The sequence below is a fragment of the Bufo gargarizans genome, chromosome 5, assembly GCF_014858855.1.
Source record: "Bufo gargarizans isolate SCDJY-AF-19 chromosome 5, ASM1485885v1, whole genome shotgun sequence".
NCBI lineage: Eukaryota > Metazoa > Chordata > Amphibia > Anura > Bufonidae > Bufo > Bufo gargarizans.
In genome coordinates, this window is record NC_058084.1 from 150069210 (window position 1) to 150090240 (window position 21031).

At 46.3% G+C, this 21031-nt stretch overlaps 1 protein-coding gene across 2 annotated transcripts in view; it reads left to right on the forward strand.

Annotated features, from left to right (window-relative positions):
• GNAL (G protein subunit alpha L) overlaps nt 1-21031 on the forward strand; it is a 308716-nt gene that overhangs the window by 128248 nt on the left and 159437 nt on the right. Inside the window, exons 1-3 of one of the 2 annotated variants that reach the window (XM_044293649.1) lie at nt 17328-18061; nt 18230-18302; nt 20311-20365. In XM_044293649.1, the coding sequence (XP_044149584.1) occupies nt 17923-18061; nt 18230-18302; nt 20311-20365 (267 nt within the window). In that variant the 5' untranslated portion in view covers nt 17328-17922. Of the gene's footprint in view, nt 1-17327; nt 18062-18229; nt 18303-20310; nt 20366-21031 lie in introns of those variants that run through there. The other variant, XM_044293648.1, reaches the window with a different exon arrangement.

Below are 21031 nucleotides of genomic sequence, written 5' to 3' on the forward strand. Positions count from 1 at the left end.
TCCGCAAAAACGGGGTCCGTAGGTCCGTGATCCGTGACCGTTTTTTCATCCGTGGGTCTTCCTTGATTTTTGGAGGATCCACGGACATGAAAAATGAAAAAAAAAAATCTAAGTCAAGTTTGCCATTGAAATGATAGGAAAAAACGGACACGGATCACGGACACGGATCACGGACACGGATGCCAATCTTGTGTGCATCCGTGATTTTCACGGACCTATTGACTTGAATGGGTCCGTGAACCGTTGGCCGTGAAAAAAATAGGACAGGTCATATTTTTTTCACGGCCAGGAAACACGGATCACGGACGCGGCTGCCAAACGGTGCAGTTTCCGATTTTTCCACTGACCCATTGAAAGTCAATGGGACCGCAGAAAAACACGTTAAACAGGACAACGGCCACGGGTGCACACAACGGTCGTGTGCAGGAGGCCTAAGGGTCCATTCACACTTCCGCAAATGGGTCCGCATCCGTTCCACAGTATCGGGGACCCATTCATTCTCTATGGGGACGGAAGAGATGCAGAGAAAACACTATGCATTTCCAGAGTGCGGCCCCGAACTTCTGAGCTTCGGCCCCGAACTTCCAGGCCGTGGCTCCACCAAAAAATAGAACATGTCCTATTCTTGTCCGCAATTGCGGACATGAATAGGCAGTTCTATGGGGGGGGGGGGTACCGGCCGGGGTGTATTGCGGATCCGCAATACACTACGGACATGGGAATGGACCCTTAAAAAATTGAAGTCTCAAAATACACAAGCTGCACCTTAATTTCTGAAGCTGACATTTCAGTCAGGTAGCCCTCTAGGGCCACTTATGGGATATTTCTAAACTGTAGAGTCAGGTAATACATATTGAGTTTATTTCTATTTTAACACTGGCTGTGTTAAAAATAATGGATTAGAATAACAAATCTGTAAAAATAAAATTCATTTTCACCTCCTTTTTACATTAAAGGGGTTGCCCCATCTCAACATCTGTGGCATATCGCTAGGACATACTACAAATGTCAGATAGGGCAGGTCCGAGATTTGGGACCCACTCCTATATCCAGAATGGGGCCCCTGAAATGAAGGAGAGCACATCACACAATCACGGCCACCTCTCCATTCGACGGGATGGGACTGTACTCTGCTATTTTCAGAACTCCCATAGTGGTGAATGGAGAGAGAGGTAGTCGTGGATGTGCAGATGTTCTCCTTTCGCTTCAGGGGTCCATTTTTGAGATTGGAGCAGGACCCACACAAGTCCGATATTTGTGGCATATCCTAGCGATATGCCATAAATGGTGAGATGGGAACAACTCTTTAATTCCTGTGAAACGCTTAACCCTTTCCTGACTCTGTGATTTTCTGTCTTTTTCTCGTTTTTATACTCCCTGCCTCCCGGGGCAAACAGTGGGTCCGCAATATACGGGCACTGGCCATGTTTACACCGTATCACAGATGAGGACACATTCACTTCGGAGCGCTTCCGTGGCACTTCGGTCTGTTCCTCTGCACCGCAAAAAAATAGAACATGCTCTATTTTTTATTTATTTTTTGCTGTGCAGACAGATTGTGGACCTATTCAAGGTGAATGGGTCTTCATCTGGCCACAGAGAGAGTGCGTGTGCATTAGGGACCGGAATTTGTGGTCCCAATGCTTGGCACAGGCAGCATACGTTTGTGTGTATGAGCCCTAAAGAAGAGGTTATATCCAGCTCTGAACCCACAGAACCCGCTTAAAACCTTTAATAATAAAACTAAAATTCTCCCAGGGGTGAAACCACCAGCCCAAAACCCTGTGTATCCCTAGTTAACCCTGCCTAAAGCAGAACTTCCGCACTGACAAGGGAGATCCCACTGTCTTTGGTATTAACTAGGGATGAGCGAACTCGAACTGTATAGTTCGGGTTCGTACCGAATTTTGGGGTGTCCGTGACACGGACCCGAACCCGGACATTTTCGTAAAAGTCCGGGTTCGGGTTCGGTGTTCGTCGCTTTCTTGGCGCTTTTGTGACGCTTTCTTGGCGCTTTTTGAAAGGCTGCAAAGCAGCCAATCAACAAGCGTCATACTACTTGCCCCAAGAGGCCATCACAGCCATGCCTACTATTGGCATGGCTGTGATTGGCCAGAGCACCATGTGACCCAGCCTCTATTTAAGCTGGAGTCACATAGCGCCGCCCGTCACTCTGCTCTGATTAGCGTAGGGAGAGGTTGCGGCTGCGACAGTAGGGCGAGATTAGGCAGATTAACTCCTCCAAAGGACTTGATTAACTGATCGATCTGCAGCTGTGGATCATTGAGCTGCTGATCCTCAATTGCTCACTGTTTTTAGGCTGCCCAGACCGTTTGTCAGTCACATTTTTCTGGGGTGATCGGCGGCCATTTTGTGTCTTGTGGTGCGCCAGCACAAGCTGCGACCAAGTGCATTTAACCCTCAATGGTGTGGTTGTTTTTTGGCTAAAGCCTACATCAGGGTGAAGCTGTCACACCAAGTGCATTTAACCAGCAATAGTCTGTTCATTTTTTGGCCATATACAAAATCAGGGGCAAGCTGCGCCTGTCACCAAGTGCATTTAACCCTCAATGGTGTGGTTGTTTTTTGGCTAAAGCCTACATCAGGGTGAAGCTGTCACACCAAGTGCATTTAACCAGCAATAGTCTGTTCATTTTTTGGCCATATACAAAATCAGGGGCAAGCTGCGCCTGTCACCAAGTGCATTTAACCCTCAATGGTGTGGTTGTTTTTTGGCTAAAGCCTACATCAGGGTGAAGCTGTCACACCAAGTGCATTTAACCAGCAATAGTCTGTTCATTTTTTGGCCATATACAAAATCAGGGGCAAGCTGCGCCTGTCACCAAGTGCATTTAACCCTCAATGGTGTGGTTGTTTTTTGGCTAAAGCCTACATCAGGGTGAAGCTGTCACACCAAGTGCATTTAACCAGCAATAGTCTGTTCATTTTTTGGCCATATACAAAATCAGGGGCAAGCTGCGCCTGTCACCAAGTGCATTTAACCCTCAATGGTGTGGTTGTTTTCTGGCTAAAGCCTACATCAGGGTGAAGCTGTCACACCAAGTGCATTTAACCAGCAATAGTCTGTTTATTTTTTGGCCATATACTACATCAGGGGCAAGCTGCGCCCGTCACCAAGTGCATTTAACCCTCAGTAGTGTGGTTGGTCAAGCTGTGACACCAAGTGCATTTAACCAGCAATAGTCTGTTCATTTTTTGGCCATATACTACATCAGGGGCAAGCTGCGCCCGTCACCAAGTGCATTTAACCAGCAATAGTGTGGTTATTTTTTGGCCATATCCCAGTCTAATTCTGTCACTAAATCCATACCGGTCACCCAGCGCCTAAATACTAGGCCTCAAATTTATATCCCGCTAAATCTCTCGTTACCGCTGTCCTGTTGTAGCTGGGAAAGTTATTTAGTGTCCGTCAAAGCACATTTTTTGTTCTGGGTTGAAGTACAATTCCCAATTTAGCAATTTCATAATTTAGTGGTTTCTGCTATATCAGAGCTATTTGAAATCTATCCCTAAAAGGGTATATAATATTCAAGGTGCACATTGGGTCATTCAGAATAACTTCACACACACCCGCTACTGTGTATTTTCAAGTCTAATTCTGTCACTAAACCCATACCTGTCACCCAGCGCCTAAATACTAGGCCTCAAATTTATATCCTGCTAAATCTCTCGTTACCGCTGTCCTGTTGTAGCTGGGAAAGTTATTTAGTGTCCGTCAAAGCACATTTTTTCTTCTGGGTTGAAATACAATTCCCAATTTAGCAATTTCATAATTTAGTGGTTTCTGCTATATCAGAGCTATTTGAAATCTATCCCTAAAAGGGTAGATCATATTGAAGGTGCACATAGGGTCATTCAGAATAACTTCACACACACCCGCTACTGTGTATTTCCAAGTCTAATTCTGTCACTAAACCCATACCTGTCACCCAGCGCCTAAATACTAGGCCTCAAATTTATATCCCGCTAAATCTCTCGTTACCGCTGTCCTGTTGTAGCTGGGAAAGTTATTTAGTGTCCGTCAAAGCACATTTTTTGTTCTGGGTTGAAGTACAATTCCCAATTTAGCAATTTCATAATTTAGTGGTTTCTGCTATATCAGAGCTATTTGAAATCTATCCCTAAAAGGGTATATAATATTCAAGGTGCACATTGGGTCATTCAGAATAACTTCACACACACCCGCTACTGTGTATTTCCAAGTCTAATTCTGTCACTAAACCCATACCTGTCACCCAGCGCCTAAATACTAGGCCTCAAATTTATATCCTGCTAAATCTCTCGTTACCGCTGTACTGTTGTTGCTTGGAAAGATATTTAGTGTCCGTCAAAGCACATTTTTTGTTCTGGGTTGAAGTACAATTCCCAATTTAGCAATTTCATAATTTAGTGGTTTCTGCTATATCAGAGCTATTTGAAATCTATCCCTAAAAGGGTATATAATATTCAAGGTGCACATTGGGTCATTCAGAATAACTTCACACACACCCGCTACTGTGTATTTTCAAGTCTAATTCTGTCACTAAACCCATACCTGTCACCCAGCGCCTAAATACTAGGCCTCAAATTTATATCCTGCTAAATCTCTCGTTACCGCTGTACTGTTGTTGCTGGGCAAGATATTTAGTGTCCGTCAAAGCACATTTTTTGTTCTGGGTTGAAATACAATTCCCAATTTAGCAATTTCATAATTTAGTGGTTTCTGCTATATCAGAGCTATTTGAAATCTATCCCTAAAAGGGTATATAATATTCAAGGTGCACATTGGGTCATTCAGAATAACTTCACACACACCCGCTACTGTGTATTTCCAAGTCTAATTCTGTCACTAAACCCATACCTGTCACCCAGCGCCTAAATACTAGGCCTCAAATTTATATCCTGCTAAATCTCTCGTTACCGCTGTACTGTTGTTGCTGGGCAAGATATTTAGTGTCCGTCAAAGCACATTTTTTGTTCTGGGTTGAAATACAATTCCCAATTTAGCAATTTCATAATTTAGTGGTTTCTGCTATATCAGAGCTATTTGAAATCTATCCCTAAAAGGGTATATAATATTCAAGGTGCACATTGGGTCATTCAGAATAACTTCACACACACCCGCTACTGTGTATTTCCAAGTCTAATTCTGTCACTAAACCCATACCTGTCACCCAGCGCCTAAATACTAGGCCTCAAATTTATATCCTGCTAAATCTCTCGTTACCGCTGTACTGTTGTTGCTTGGAAAGATATTTAGTGTCCGTCAAAGCACATTTTTTGTTCTGGGTTGAAGTACAATTCCCAATTTAGCAATTTCATAATTTAGTGGTTTCTGCTATATCAGAGCTATTTGAAATCTATCCCTAAAAGGGTATATAATATTCAAGGTGCACATTGGGTCATTCAGAATAACTTCACACACACCCGCTACTGTGTATTTTCAAGTCTAATTCTGTCACTAAACCCATACCTGTCACCCAGCGCCTAAATACTAGGCCTCAAATTTATATCCTGCTAAATCTCTCGTTACCGCTGTACTGTTGTTGCTGGGCAAGATATTTAGTGTCCGTCAAAGCACATTTTTTGTTCTGGGTTGAAATACAATTCCCAATTTAGCAATTTCATAATTTAGTGGTTTCTGCTATATCAGAGCTATTTGAAATCTATCCCTAAAAGGGTATATAATATTCAAGGTGCACATTGGGTCATTCAGAATAACTTCACACACACCCGCTACTGTGTATTTCCAAGTCTAATTCTGTCACTAAACCCATACCTGTCACCCAGCGCCTAAATACTAGGCCTCAAATTTATATCCTGCTAAATCTCTCGTTACCGCTGTACTGTTGTTGCTGGGCAAGATATTTAGTGTCCGTCAAAGCACATTTTTTGTTCTGGGTTGAAATACAATTCCCAATTTAGCAATTTCATAATTTAGTGGTTTCTGCTATATCAGAGCTATTTGAAATCTATCCCTAAAAGGGTATATAATATTCAAGGTGCACATTGGGTCATTCAGAATAACTTCACACACACCCGCTACTGTGTATTTCCAAGTCTAATTCTGTCACTAAACCCATACCTGTCACCCAGCGCCTAAATACTAGGCCTCAAATTTATATCCTGCTAAATCTCTCGTTACCGCTGTACTGTTGTTGCTGGGCAAGATATTTAGTGTCCGTCAAAGCACATTTTTTGTTCTGGGTTGAAATACAATTCCCAATTTAGCAATTTCATAATTTAGTGGTTCCTGCTATATCAGAGCTATTTGAAATCTATCCCAAAAAGGGTATATAATATTCAAGGTGCACATAGGGTCATTCAGAATAACTTCACACACACGCTTCTGTGCATTTCCAAGTCTAATTCTGTCACTAAATCCATACCGGTCACCCAGCGCCTAAATACTAGGCCTCAAATTTATATCCCGCTGAATTTGAATACAATACATTGGGCCAAATAATATATTTGTTGTTGTGGTGAACCATAACAATGAGAAAAACATCTAGTAAGGGACGCGGACGTGGACATGGTCGTGGTGGTGTTAGTGGACCCTCTGGTGCTGGGAGAGGACGTGGCCGTTCTGCCACATCCACACGTCCTAGTGTACCAACTACCTCAGGTCCCAGTAGCCGCCAGAATTTACAGCGATATATGGTGGGGCCCAATGCCGTTCTAAGGATGGTAAGGCCTGAGCAGGTACAGGCATTAGTCAATTGGGTGGCCGACAGTGGATCCAGCACGTTCACATTATCTCCCACCCAGTCTTCTGCAGAAAGCGCACAGATGGCGCCTGAAAACCAACCCCATCAGTCTGTCACATCACCCCCATGCATACCAGGGAAACTGTCTCAGCCTCAAGTTATGCAGCAGTCTCTTATGCTGTTTGAAGACTCCGCTGGCAGGGTTTCCCAAGGGCATCCACCTAGCCCTTCCCCAGCGGTGAAAGACATAGAATGCACTGACGCACAACCACTTATGTTTCCTGATGATGAGGACATGGGAATACCACCTCAGCATGTCTCTGATGATGACGAAACACAGGTGCCAACTGCTGCGTCTTTCTGCAGTGTGCAGACTGAACAGGAGGTCAGGGATCAAGACTGGGTGGAAGACGATGCAGGGGACGATGAGGTCCTAGACCCCACATGGAATGAAGGTCGTGCCACAGACTTTCACAGTTCGGAGGAAGAGGCAGTGGTGAGACCGAGCCAACAGCGTAGCAAAAGAGGGAGCAGTGGGCAAAAGCAGAACACCCGCCGCCAAGAGACTCCGCCTGCTACTGACCGCCGCCATCTGGGACCGAGCACCCCAAAGGCAGCTTCAAGGAGTTCCCTGGCATGGCACTTCTTCAAACAATGTGCTGACGACAAGACCCGAGTGGTTTGCACGCTGTGCCATCAGAGCCTGAAGCGAGGCATTAACGTTCTGAACCTGAGCACAACCTGCATGACCAGGCACCTGCATGCAAAGCATGAACTGCAGTGGAGTAAACACCTTAAAACCAAGGAAGTCACTCAGGCTCCCCCTGCTACCTCTTCTGCTGCTGCCGCCTCGGCCTATTCTGCTGCTGCCGCCTCGGCCTCTTCCTCCGCCTCTGGAGGAACGTTGGCACCTGCCGCCCAGCAAACAGGGGATGTACCACCAACACCACCACCACCACCTCCGTCACCAAGCGTCTCAACCATGTCACACGCCAGCGTTCAGCTCTCCATCTCACAAACATTTGATAGAAAGCGTAAATTCCCACCTAGCCACCCTCGATCCCTGGCCCTGAATGCCAGCATTTCTAAACTACTGGCCTATGAAATGCTGTCATTTAGGCTGGTGGACACAGACAGCTTCAAACAGCTCATGTCGCTTGCTGTCCCACAGTATGTTGTTCCCAGCCGGCACTACTTCTCCAAGAGAGCCGTGCCTTCCCTGCACAACCAAGTATCCGATAAAATCAAGTGTGCACTACGCAACGCCATCTGTAGCAAGGTCCACCTAACCACAGATACGTGGACCAGTAAGCACGGCCAGGGACGCTATATCTCCCTAACTGCACACTGGGTAAATGTAGTGGCAGCTGGGCCCCAGGCGGAGAGCTGTTTGGCGCACGTCCTTCCGCCGCCAAGGATCGCAGGGCAACATTCTTTGCCTCCTGTTGCCACCTCCTCCTTCTCGGCTTCCTCCTCCTCTTCTTCCACCTGCTCATCCAGTCAGCCACACACCTTCACCACCAACTTCAGCACAGCCCGGGGTAAACGTCAGCAGGCCATTCTGAAACTCATATGTTTGGGGGACAGGCCCCACACCGCACAGGAGTTGTGGCGGGGTATTGAACAACAGACCGACGAGTGGTTGCTGCCGGTGAGCCTCAAGCCCGGCCTGGTGGTGTGTGATAATGGGCGAAATCTCGTTGCAGCTCTGGGACTAGCCAATTTGACGCACATCCCTTGCTTGGCGCATGTGCTGAATTTGGTGGTGCAGAAGTTCATTCACAACTACCCCGACATGTCAGAGCTGCTGCATAAAGTGCGGGCCGTCTGTTCGCGCTTCCGGCGTTCACATCCTGCCGCTGCTCGCCTGTCTGCGCTACAGCGTAACTTCGGCCTTCCCGCTCACCGCCTCATATGCGACGTGCCCACCAGGTGGAACTCCACCTTGCACATGCTGGACAGACTGTGCGAGCAGCAGCAGGCCATAGTGGAGTTTCAGCTGCAGCACGCACGGGTCAGTCGCACTACAGAACAGCACCACTTCACCACCAATGACTGGGCCTCCATGCGAGACCTGTGTGCCCTGTTGCGCTGTTTCGAGTACTCCACCAACATGGCCAGTGGCGATGACACCGTTATCAGCGTTACAATACCACTTCTATGTCTCCTTGAGAAAACACTTAGGGCGATGATGGAAGAGGAGGTGGCCCAGGAGGAGGAGGAGGAGGAGGAGGAGGAAGAGGGGTCATTTTTAGCACTTTCAGGCCAGTCTCTTCGAAGTGACTCAGAGGGAGGTTTTTGGCAACAGCAGAGGCCAGGTACAAATGTGGCCAGCCAGGGCCCACTACTGGAGGACGAGGAGGACGAGGATGAGGAGGAGGTGGAGGAGGATGAGGATGAAGCATGGTCACAGCGGGGTGGCACCCAACGCAGCTCGGGTCCATCACTGGTGCGTGGCTGGGGGGAAAGGCAGGACGATGACGATACGCCTCCCACAGAGGACAGCTTGTCCTTACCCCTGGGCAGCCTGGCACACATGAGCGACTACATGCTGCAGTGCCTGCGCAACGACAGCAGAGTTGCCCACATTTTAACCTGTGCGGACTACTGGGTTGCCACCCTGCTGGATCCACGCTACAAAGACAATGTGCCCACCTTACTTCCTGCACTGGAGCGTGATAGGAAGATGCGCGAGTACAAGCGCACGTTGGTAGACGCGCTACTGAGAGCATTCCCAAATGTCACAGGGGAACAAGTGGAAGCCCAAGGCCAAGGCAGAGGAGGAGCAAGAGGTCGCCAAGGCAGCTGTGTCACGGCCAGCTCCTCTGAGGGCAGGGTTAGCATGGCAGAGATGTGGAAAACTTTTGTCAACACGCCACAGCTAACTGCACCACCACCTGATACGCAACGTGTTAGCAGGAGGCAACATTTCACTAACATGGTGGAACAGTACGTGTGCACACCCCTCCACGTACTGACTGATGGTTCGGCCCCATTCAACTTCTGGGTCTCTAAATTGTCCACGTGGCCAGAGCTAGCCTTTTATGCCTTGGAGGTGCTGGCCTGCCCGGCAGCCAGCGTTTTGTCTGAACGTGTATTCAGCACGGCAGGGGGCGTCATTACAGACAAACGCAGCCGCCTGTCTACAGCCAATGTGGACAAGCTGACGTTCATAAAAATGAACCAGGCATGGATCCCACAGGACCTGTCCGTCCCTTGTCCAGATTAGACATTAACTACCTCCCCATAACCATATATTATTGGACTCCAGGGCACTTCCTCATTCAATCCTATTTTTATTTTCATTTTACCATTATATTGCGAGGCTACCCAAAGTTGAATGAACCTCTCCTCTGCCTGTGTGCTAGGCCTAAATATATGCCAATGGACTGTTGCAGTGGTGGGTGACGTGAAGCCTCATTCTCTGCTATGACATGCAGACTAATTCTCTGCTGACATGAAGACAGATTCTCTGTTACGGGACCTCCCTCCTCTGCCTGGGTGCTGGGCCTAAATTTATGAAAATGGACTGTTGCAGTGGTGGGTGACGTGAAGCCTGATTCTCTGCTATGACATGCAGACTGATTCTCTGGTGACATGAAGCCAGATCCTCTGTTACGGGACCTCTCTCCTCTGCCTGGGTGCTGGGCCTAAATTTATGAAAATGGACTGTTGCAGTGGTGGGTGACGTGAAGCCTCATTCTCTGCTATGACATGCAGACTGATTCTCTGCTGACATGAAGCCAGATTGTCTGTTACGGGACCTCTCTCCTCTGCCTGGGTGCTGGGCCTGAATTTATGACAATGGACTGTTGCAGTGGTGGCTGACGTGAAGCCTGATTCTCTGCTATGATATGAAGACTGATTCTCTGCTGACATGAAGCCAGATTGTCTGTTACGGGACCTCTCTCCTCTGCCTGGGTGCCGGGGCCTAAATATCTGAGAATGGACTGTTCCAGTGGTGGGTAACGGGAAGCCAGATTCTCTGCTATGATATGAAGACTGATTCTCTGCTGACATGAAGCCAGATTGTCTGTTACGGGACCTCTCTCCTCTGCCTGGGTGCTGGGCCTAAATTTATGAAAATGGACTCTTACAGTGGTGGGTGACGTGAAGCCTGATTCTCTGCTATGACATGAAGACTGATTCTCTGCTGACATGAAGCCAGATTGTCTGTTACGGGACCTCTCTCCTCTGCCTGGGTGCCGGGGCCTAAATATCTGAGAATGGACTGTTCCAGTGGTGGGTGACGGGAAGCCAGATTCTCTGCTATGGAACCTCTCTCCAATTGATTTTGGTTAATTTTTATTTATTTAATTTTTATTTTAATTAATTTCCCTATCCACATTTGTTTGCAGGGGATTTACCTACATGTTGCTGCCTTTTGCAGCCCTCTAGCCCTTTCCTGGGCTGTTTTACAGCCGTTTTAGTGCCGAAAAGTTCGGGTCCCCATTGACTTCAATGGGGTTCGGGTTCGGGACGAAGTTCGGATCGGGTTCGGATCCCGAACCCGAACATTTCCGGGATGTTCGGCCGAACTTCTCGAACCCGAACATCCAGGTGTTCGCTCAACTCTAGTATTAACTCTTCAGAACATGTCAATAGGAGACACCTAAAGGGGACAAATAACACTATAAAAGTATATAGATCACGCACTGCTATCAGTAGTATAGGGAGACTTTGTTGTTTCTTGTGGTATTTCACCCTTTCCACTTGCCACCCCTAACCAATGATGAACCCAACGGTCTATACCTGTGGGGGGAAACGCGTTTGGATTTAGCTTGTACTGTTGTACATTGGCCCACTTACTGGTGGTGGTTATGGTTATTATAGGTGTTAAACCTTGGGGATACACTGAGTACCTAGACAGCACTATTAATCTATCTGCTATTATAGTGCTATTTATCCCCTTTAGATGTCTCTCTTGGACACGTGATCTCACTGTCTGCTTACTTATGTACTGCAGTTAGCCTAGGTCTATCCAGGGCTAGTTCCGAAGACAGTGGGATCGCCTTTGTCAGGGCAGGAGTTCCGCTACAGTGGTACTAGGGATACGTTAGATTTGGGTTGGATTTGGAATTCAGAACATAACAGCACTCTCATAGTACTAAATACAAAAATTATATATAAACTAATGCAACATTTTGATATGATGAATACTTTTGAGATTCTTAGCAAATATATATTTTGAGCAAAAAGCATCTGTGCCCACCTACCATGGCAAGGTGACCTCAATCAAAGTAGGAATCCATTTATCATATGAAAATTGGTTGGACTCGGGTATTAATGGGAAAATGTTTTTTTTTTTTTTTTTTTTTTTTTTTTTTTTTTTATGCTTTCCTATTGGCCAGCATGTGATATCTGGCTGCAGAATTTTTTAGTCCTGAAAAAACAACAGTTTTTTTCAGGACGCAGCGTGAAACCACCTTAACCCTGAATCTATGTATGGGACTTGGATCTCTGTATCAGAAAAATTAGCTCCAAGCTATAAATGTAAAAAAGTAGAGAATAGTATGCCTAAAAAATGTACTGGTGTATCTGTGCCAAAAATTTGTCTAAAAAAAGTGGTGCAATTTGGCGCATCTAGGTTTTTTGGGGGGGCATCTAGGGTTTTTGCTCGAAAAAGGGGTAATTAATACAGGCAGAAATTATTATTATATATTAATCTTGAGCAGAGTCACCTTAGTAACCTAAGGGTTTTTATAAAAAGTTGCAGGATGCCATTATAGGATGTGATTCCATTTATTGTATGACATTTCAGTAATTTTGGATAGGTAAACTGGGTACGTTTGCAATGGAAAGGTTGTAGAAACCTGCCAGTCTAAGGCTACTTTCACAGTAGCGCTTACATTTTTCGGTATTGAGATCCGGCAGAGGATCTCAGTACCGAAGAAAAACGCTTTAGTTTTGCCCATTCCATTCCGTTTGGTTGTGTTCCCATACCGGAGAGCAAACCGCAGCAAGCTGTGGTTTTCTTTCCGTCATGAGATGTGGAGCAAAACAGATCCAGCATCACCGACAATGCAAGTCATTGGGGACAGATCCGTTTTCTCAGACACAATCTGATACAATAGAAAACGGATCCGTCCCCCATTGACTTGCAATGGTGTTCATGCCAGATCAAGAAAAAACGCAAGTGTGAAAGTAGCCTTAGGCCCAAAGGCATCTCTTCCAAGTGAAGCTGATAATACAGTGTGCCGCTGCATAAGGTCCCTGTATGCGGCGTTGCTGTGATATGAACCTGTCCTCATCTTTACTGCTGGATAAACAACAATATCCTATTGCTTAAGGTATAAGACCGTATAAAAAATAGCTACAAAACACAAACATGGTGGTTGCTACGAGTGGGACCCGTGCGTTGAGTTTTGCTCCCTGTTGTAGTAAATCAGCTCATGAACATATATCAGGTGATGAAAGCATGGCAACAAGGAGCTACAACAACGCCGGGGTAATCATTTTTATACCATGCTTTAGGCTGGGTTCCTACATGACATTCTGCCCTTCTTGGTGTATTTACCCAGCTTTATGTTTAGTTTGCTTTTCTATAATATCCCCCTATCAGATGCCAGTCTTGTACTGTATTCTCTGCTAGAAACATCATTTTTAAATGGGTATTCCCATCTCAGATGTGAGTGGCATATCACTAAAATATGCCATCAGTGTCAGATTAGGTGTAGGTCCTGTTCTGGAGATAGAAGAGGTAGCTGGGACCTGCGCCTATCTGACATCGATGGTATATCCTAGTGATATGCCACCCATGTCTGAGATGGGCAAACCCCTTTAGGACTCATGCCCACAAGCCTACTCGTTCAGTGCCTGCATCTTGCGGACCGTAAACTGGAATGGGTAATGCAATTTGCAACATACAGTATGACCGAGTATAGGACTTCACCTATCTTGCGGTGCGGAGGCACGAATCGGAACCACTTCGGTGGGCTTCCCATCCTTGCCTCCACAATGCAAAAAGATGGAACATTTCCTTTCTTTAGCCGTATGTTGCACATCGTGGACCCTTTCAATTCAATGGGTCCACATCCACAAAAGGTGCCCGTGCATTTACACTCGTGGGCATGAGCCCTCAATCAGAGAAAGGGAACTAGATATGATTCAGTAGGGTGCCCTAAAGGTGCTATTACACAGGCATTAGCAGGCACAGGTAGCATGATTTTATGCTCAACCTAGATTTGCATCCTAAAGCTATGGCAAGTCCTGGTATAGCTGGCACTGAGCGGTGAATCGCTACCCATGGCTGCTGTTGTGTAATAGCACTCTTTCAGACCAGCGGTCTTCATGTCTAGGTGAACGTACAACAGACAGCGCAGAGACTGAACACTTCATGTACACCTCTTGCTTTTTTTTTTTCTTCCATCTGGAAATTGACCTAGCGGATTTTGATACGTCAATTGTTTGTGCGATTCTTGCTGAGGATTTCTGAGATCTGCTGCAAGTCCGCAACAAAAGCCGCAAGTAAGGCCTCATGCACACAAACTTATTTTGTTTCCGTGTCCGTTCCGTTTATTTTGCGGATAGGATGCAGACCCATTCATTTCAATGGGTCCTCAAAAAATGCAGACCGCACACTGTGTGCTATCCGCATCAGTATGTCCATTACGTAGCCTGTAAAAAAATATATAACATGTCCTATTCCTGTCCGTTTAAGGCATTGTTACAACGGATCTGCAAAAAAAAACGGATAGCATACGTTTTTTGTTTTTTTGGGGATCGCAAAACACATATGGTCGTGTGCATGTAGCCTAAGGCCTCATGCACAAGACAGTGTTTTTTTTTCACTGTCAGTGATTTGGCTTCAGTGGTCCGTTTCCGATTTTGCTTCAGTTGTGTTTCCTTGTGTCTTTCTTTTTTTTTTGTCTGACGGGGGAAAAAAAGGAAGGTTAATGAAAAGTGTAATTTTTTGCACCAAGGTCTTGTAGAAAAAAAACTGATGCGGATGACATACCATTTGTGCATCCCCCTTTTTTTTTTTTTTTATACGGGCCCATTGACTCGAATGGGTCCGTCCTCCATTTTCCACTTACAAGAACAGGACAGGTTATATTTTTTTGACTGACTGGAATCACGGACGCGGAGAAAAAAATGGAGGACTATCAGTTTTTTTTTCACAGCGCCATAAAAATTAATGGTACCTTCGCTAAACTGTGAAAAATGATGGAACGGACGCGGATGCACACAACGGCAAATTTTGTGCGGAAACCTGTAAACCTGAAACTGGTGTGCAGCTGCACACACGATTGTAGGTGAATGCACGTAAGATCCGCACAAATTTCCGTGTGGATTTGGCCTAATGCACACGACCGTATTTTGTTTCCGTGTCCGATCCGGTTTTTTTGCGGATAGGATGCGGACCCCATTCATTTCAATGTCCGCATCAGTATGTCTGTTCCGTTGCATAGTGCATGTCCTATTTTTTTTTTTTTTTTTTTTTTTAGTTTGCTGACAAGGATCGGCATTATTACAATGGATCCGCAAAAAAAAAAAACGGATGCCATACGGTCATGTGCATGAGGCCTAAGTGTGTGTTTCTGCACCATATCAGCACAAAAATCCACAATATCTTACAGCGATTTTTAGTGCGGATATGATGTGTTTTTTTCTGCAGCTCTCGCCCTTCCATTGAAGAGTGAAATCTGCAGCTAAAACCGCAAACCTAAATGACATGCTGCAGACTTAGAAAATGCGCAAAGCAGGTCAGTTTCCGCACTAAATAAATCTGCAAAGTGTACGTGAAATTTGTGGAATCTCATACATTTTGCTGGTACTGCAATACGCTGCGATTTTTCTGTGTGGGAATCCACACAAAAACCTCATGTATTCCGCAACGTGTGCAAGTGGCCTTAATCAATTCTGACAGCAAAAAACATGCAAAATATGGTCCAAATAGCAGAGCAACATATATGGAGAGTGCTTCACTCCCCCTCCCTTGACTAATGGGAAAAGTGTCTCGTAAAATACCCAGAGAAGTGACATGCCACTTCTTTACGGGGGTTTCCAGCCTGTAGACTTTGGGGGGCCTCTCCTCAGGATAGATTATCGGGGCTCAGAAACCAGAAATTAGCTGTTTTTAGAAACAAAACGGTGGACGGAGCCGGAAGCAGGAGGTCTAGTGGCCCTTCCAGTGTACTAAAGCTCAGCTCCCACCCAAGTGACCCCACATGGCCGCTACTCAGTGGACAGACGTTTCTGCTTCCAGTTCTGTTCATGGTTTTGTTTCTGGCGCCAGTGGTTGCTGAAAACAGCTGATGTGTAGGGATGATGGGTGTCGGCCCCACCAGTCTGACATTGATGAGCTATCCTGAGGTAGATCATCTGTACCTACAGTCTGGAAAACCCCTTTAGGGCTCATGCACACAATTTTTTTTCCCCTGTGTTTGCAAAAAGAAAAAACTGAAATTACCCATGTACATTCCGTGTCCGTATGTCCACATGGCCGTTCTTCAAAAAACTAGAACATGTCCTATTATTAGCCGAATTACGGACAAGGATAGTACTGTTCTATTCTATCCAATGGTTGTGTGAATGAGCCCTTAGGCTGGGGTCGCACAGTTTTTTTTTGGGGGGCGTATTTGAGGGGTTTTCTTGGCTGACAAAAAAAAAAGCCAGCTGAAGATGTTCCATGGAAGTTTATGGGAATTATTAAAGGAAAGACAAAGGCTACATGCACACGACTGTATGTGTTTTGCGGTCTGCAAATTGCGGATCCACAAAAAAAAAAAAAATGATGATGTTCCGTATGGCATTGTTTTTTTTGTTAGTTTTTTTTTTGCGGATCCATTATAATAAATGCCTATCCTTGTCCGCAAACTAGAAAAAAAATAGGAACTGCACTATTTTTTTTTATTTTTTTTTGCGGGGCAACGGAACGGACATACTGTGCTGTCCGTGTTTTCTGCGGACCCATTGAAATGAATGGGTCCACATCCTATCCGCAAAATAAGCGGAACGGACACTGAAACAAACAACGGTCGTGTGCATGAGGCCTTATTCGTACGAATCTTCTGCACGTTGACCTTTGCGCAGGTACCCTAAGGACTAGGAAGTGACTAATTAGCTGTGGATTTACCACAGTGGATTTTTGTACGCCAATTCTGCAGTTTTGTACAGTACTAGCAAAGTGGATGAGAATTTCAGAATTGTCCATTTATACCGCGGATTTCACCCTTCTCATTGAAGAGAGTCTAATCTGCTGGCTTTTGTGCATAAAAAAAGGGGGGTTTTTTTGTGTGCGTTTTCTCTGCTAGATTTTATTTAAAAAAAACTATAATTTAACAGTGACCTATGAACAGCAATGTGTATTTTTTTATTGAAAACACCAGAAAGTTGTTTTGGTTTTGCATTATTATGGGATTATGTGGCCCACTCCACCCTATAATATATAAGAATGTCCCATCTCAGCCCTCTGCATGCTCCCAGTGAACTGCAGAGAAGCGGCCGAACGTCAGTGCCTACAAACAGCCACTAGATGTCGCCCGTGTGCGCTCCAGCACTGCCCAGCTAGGAAGCAGGCGCAGAGTCTAGTAAGGGTTACTGCAGAGGAGGAAGCGGCGGCGGCGGGCAGTAGATGGGGAGGAAGACTAGGGAAGCCCAGCGTCCACTCCGTGCTGCATATACAGTACACGGCGCATCCTTCTCCGAGGGGCTGGGATGGGTCTGTAGGAAGAGAGAGGGGGGCTGCCTGCATGTGTACTCTTCTGCCTGCTAGCTGGAGGAGTGTCCTCTGCCGTCTGCAGTTCCTCGTCTTGCCGGGGGAGGCAGCACTGAGCCGGAGAGACAAAAATAGCCAGAAATTTGCGGAGAAATATAAGGATTGTGTATGAGGGGAGGGAGAGCGGCATTAGGCTGGCTGCCAGGAGGAGCTCTTCTCTCCCCCCCTCTCTCTCCTCTCCCTCTTTGTGTTATTTATAGACTCCCCTCTTTTCTACTCCTTCCCTTCATAGCTCTTCTCCTCTGCGACGTGATGTGTCCCCGGCACTGCTGACACCTGGAGGAGAGGAGCCAGGGAGGGGAGAGCAGGGGAGGAGGGAGCCCACCGAGCGGACCGGACAGCCACCGGGACTATTTTTAGCGGCGGTCTTCCCGTCGCAGGAATATAACCTAGAGACCCGAGGGGAGGCTGCTGCCGCCGCGTAGCATAGGAGCGTCCGCCATCCGCAGGATCTGAACACGTCCACATCGTGCTCCGGCTCCACCGACACCAGACATGGGCTGCCTGGGCAACAGCAAGACGGAGGATCAGCGCATTGACGAGAAGGCGCAGCGAGAGGCCAACAAGAAGATCGAGAAGCAGCTGCAGAAGGAGAGGTTGGCCTATAAAGCCACACACCGGCTGCTGCTGCTCGGTAAGAGGGGGCCAGGCCCTGCCTGTGCTGCTAGTGGCCCAGCAGGGCTGTGGACCCTCTGGGTGTGGGGCTGGGATGCTGCTGTGTGTGACAGGATGGTCAGTACTGGGGCCTATAGGCTGCGCCACCACCACCGCCGTCCCTCAATGTCTCTTTCTGTTTTGGCAGGTGCTGGTGAGTCAGGAAAAAGCACGATTGTCAAGCAGATGAGGATCCTCCACGTCAATGGATTTAATTCAGAGTAAGGATGCCGCATGATGCGTTTTATTGTGCCTGCTGGGATGGGGGGCTATTTATTGACGGTTAAACAGTCGCAGCCCGGAACGCTTTCATTGTGCATGCCCGGCCGTGTGTTTTCCAGCCCTGCTGTTGCTACTGCAGCGTTTGACAGGCCCTTGTGTAGCAACAACATGGCGACTACACGTTTACATAGCAGCAAATATCTAAATTCTGTGCCTGTGTGTGCAGGAGGGAGGCAGCCCGAAGAACTGCTCGCCATGGTTTGCAAAAAAATCCCTTCGTAAAATTGTATGACTATCGTACGGCGGATGTATTGTCATGCCCAGCCTGCAGCTCCTGCACGGTGGCGTGCTGCTGGACAATCGCAGGGTTCTTATTGCTGCATTCCTAATTTTTCCATCTGTACCAGTAATGACTAGGCACGACGCTTATTTACGCGGCCTTAGGATATGGTGTCATTTTTTTAAGCCGAGCATGGCAGCATTGGCCGGCGAGTGTGCAGCACTTTTGGTAGGACGTTGGTTATACCCGCCACCCTATCATGCCTTGTTTATAAGGGACAGCAAACATTGCCTGGCACCTAAAGTGGCATGGCAGCAAAATGACAACTGGGCGCCATGGGTTTGAACATAGACGTTCTTATGTGTAATAAGTGTCAGGGCCCAGATGTTAAAAATGCAACCTATACTTGTGCGATAGGTCGAAATGTCTTCACACTTTCTAGAGTTTTGAAAGACATCTCGGCCATTGTTTGGGACCTATTTATCACCGCAATCCATAAACGTGAAAGTCCCTCATTAAAACATAACTTTTACTAGATTCATAAAAGAAACCCCCAGAAAGAATAAACATGTAATAATTGATACTCCACATACATTTGTGGATTATCCGTTTTGGAGTATCGATTTATTGCATGTTTATTCTTTTTTGCGGTTTCTTTTAGTCTTTTTAATGAATCTAGTACACGTTATGTTTTAATGACGGAATTCCATGTTTTCTGTGACTTCATTATATGAGACATACTTAAAAAAAAAAATTGTGGTCTTGTGTATGATATATTCCCCACACAGCGTGAGATATCGATGTGCCCTTTCAAAACCTTTTCCAAAACTTTCATAAGGCCTCTTTCACACGGATGTGTGCCGTCCCCGTTCTCCACAGACAGCTCACGTGTCCACTGATTTTTAACGGGTTTAAGGTCCATTTACACGTCCGCAATTTCATTCCGCGTTTTGCGCAACGGCATTGCTGTCCGGATACGGGTTTGCGGACCCGCAATTCCGTTCCCGAAAAAAATAGAACAAGTCCTATTCTTGTCCACAATTGCGGACAAGAGTAGGCATATTTTATTAGTGCCAGCAATGTGCAGTCCGCAAAATGCAGAACGCACATTGCCGCTGTCCGTGTTTCGTGGATCCGCAAAACACGTTACAGATGTCTGAATGGAGCCTTATTCACATATCCTTATTTCTCCGTGGGAAATAACTGAGACCTGCTCCACTTTGGTCCGTAATGCGGACCAGACAAGCCCATTGAAGTCTGTGGGTCTGAGCAAACCACTGGCAGAACATGGATGGCATTTGGAAATCCCCTTTTCAGCCTAGCAGTGCACGTGGTGTACGGATGCCACACAGAGGTATAAAAAATCGGACACACAGCCCAAACTCAGACTCGTCATGGATGAAGGACTTGACCGTCTTGTCACAGACATGTGAAAGAGGCCTAAGGCTACATTCACATGATTGTATGTGTTTTTGCGAATCCATTGTAACAATGCCTATTCTTGTCAGCAAAACGGACAAGAATAGGACATGTTCTATGTTTTTTGCAGAGCCATGGAATGGACATACGGATGCGGATAGCACACGCATCCTATCCGCAAAAAAAAACCTAAACGGACACGGGAATAAAATACGCTTGTGTGAATGTAGCCTAAGTTGTATCACTGGAATATTGCTTCATGCCATGCAGAGCAGCCTTTTGTTTAACATGTCCTCTCTCCTATACAGAGAAAAGAAACAGAAAATTCAGGACATTCGGAAAAATGTTAAAGATGCCATTGTGGTAAGTGTACGCAGTCATCATGGGTGGTATGTTCTGTTCTATAGATTCCCTGGAATGGGTTACCCATGGAATGGGTTATTGGCATGTAAGCTATATAGAGCCCTATTCACACAGACAGGAGTTTTGGAGTTTACTGGCAGGAGCTGTATGTGTGAATGTCCAGATCTGTCCCGAACTCCACCCAGACTTTATCCCGCTAGAGCTCTAGTACTAAATCAGGGTTTTGTCCAAGTCAGTGCAAGTGTGAACACCGCAGTAAATGTTCCGCAAAGTCCCAGTGGGCCGTTCCCGAAGTACTCGCCCGACATGCAAGAAGGCCAACTTCGGTAAATCTCCGGACCTGGAATTTGTGTGAAAGTCCTCTTTAGCTGCCATTAGTTGATGTACGTTTAGTGTATATGAAAGAGGATGTCAGATCTACAGAGTCTTTGTTCCCCGGCGTTAGTTATATATAACTGGGCTGGCACCGGGTACGGTACTTTTTATGAGCCCCTGGAATCCGGAGAGGTGACCATAGGAAGTGAGTGTTGAGGGAACATATGGTAAATCAGTGTGACCCTCAGCACAGGAAGCACCTGTAACACATTTCTGGGCTTGTAAAGTACATGAAGCATGCTTGACTTCATTATTGCACGTTTGTGATCTTAAAGCCAAAGTAACGTCTCT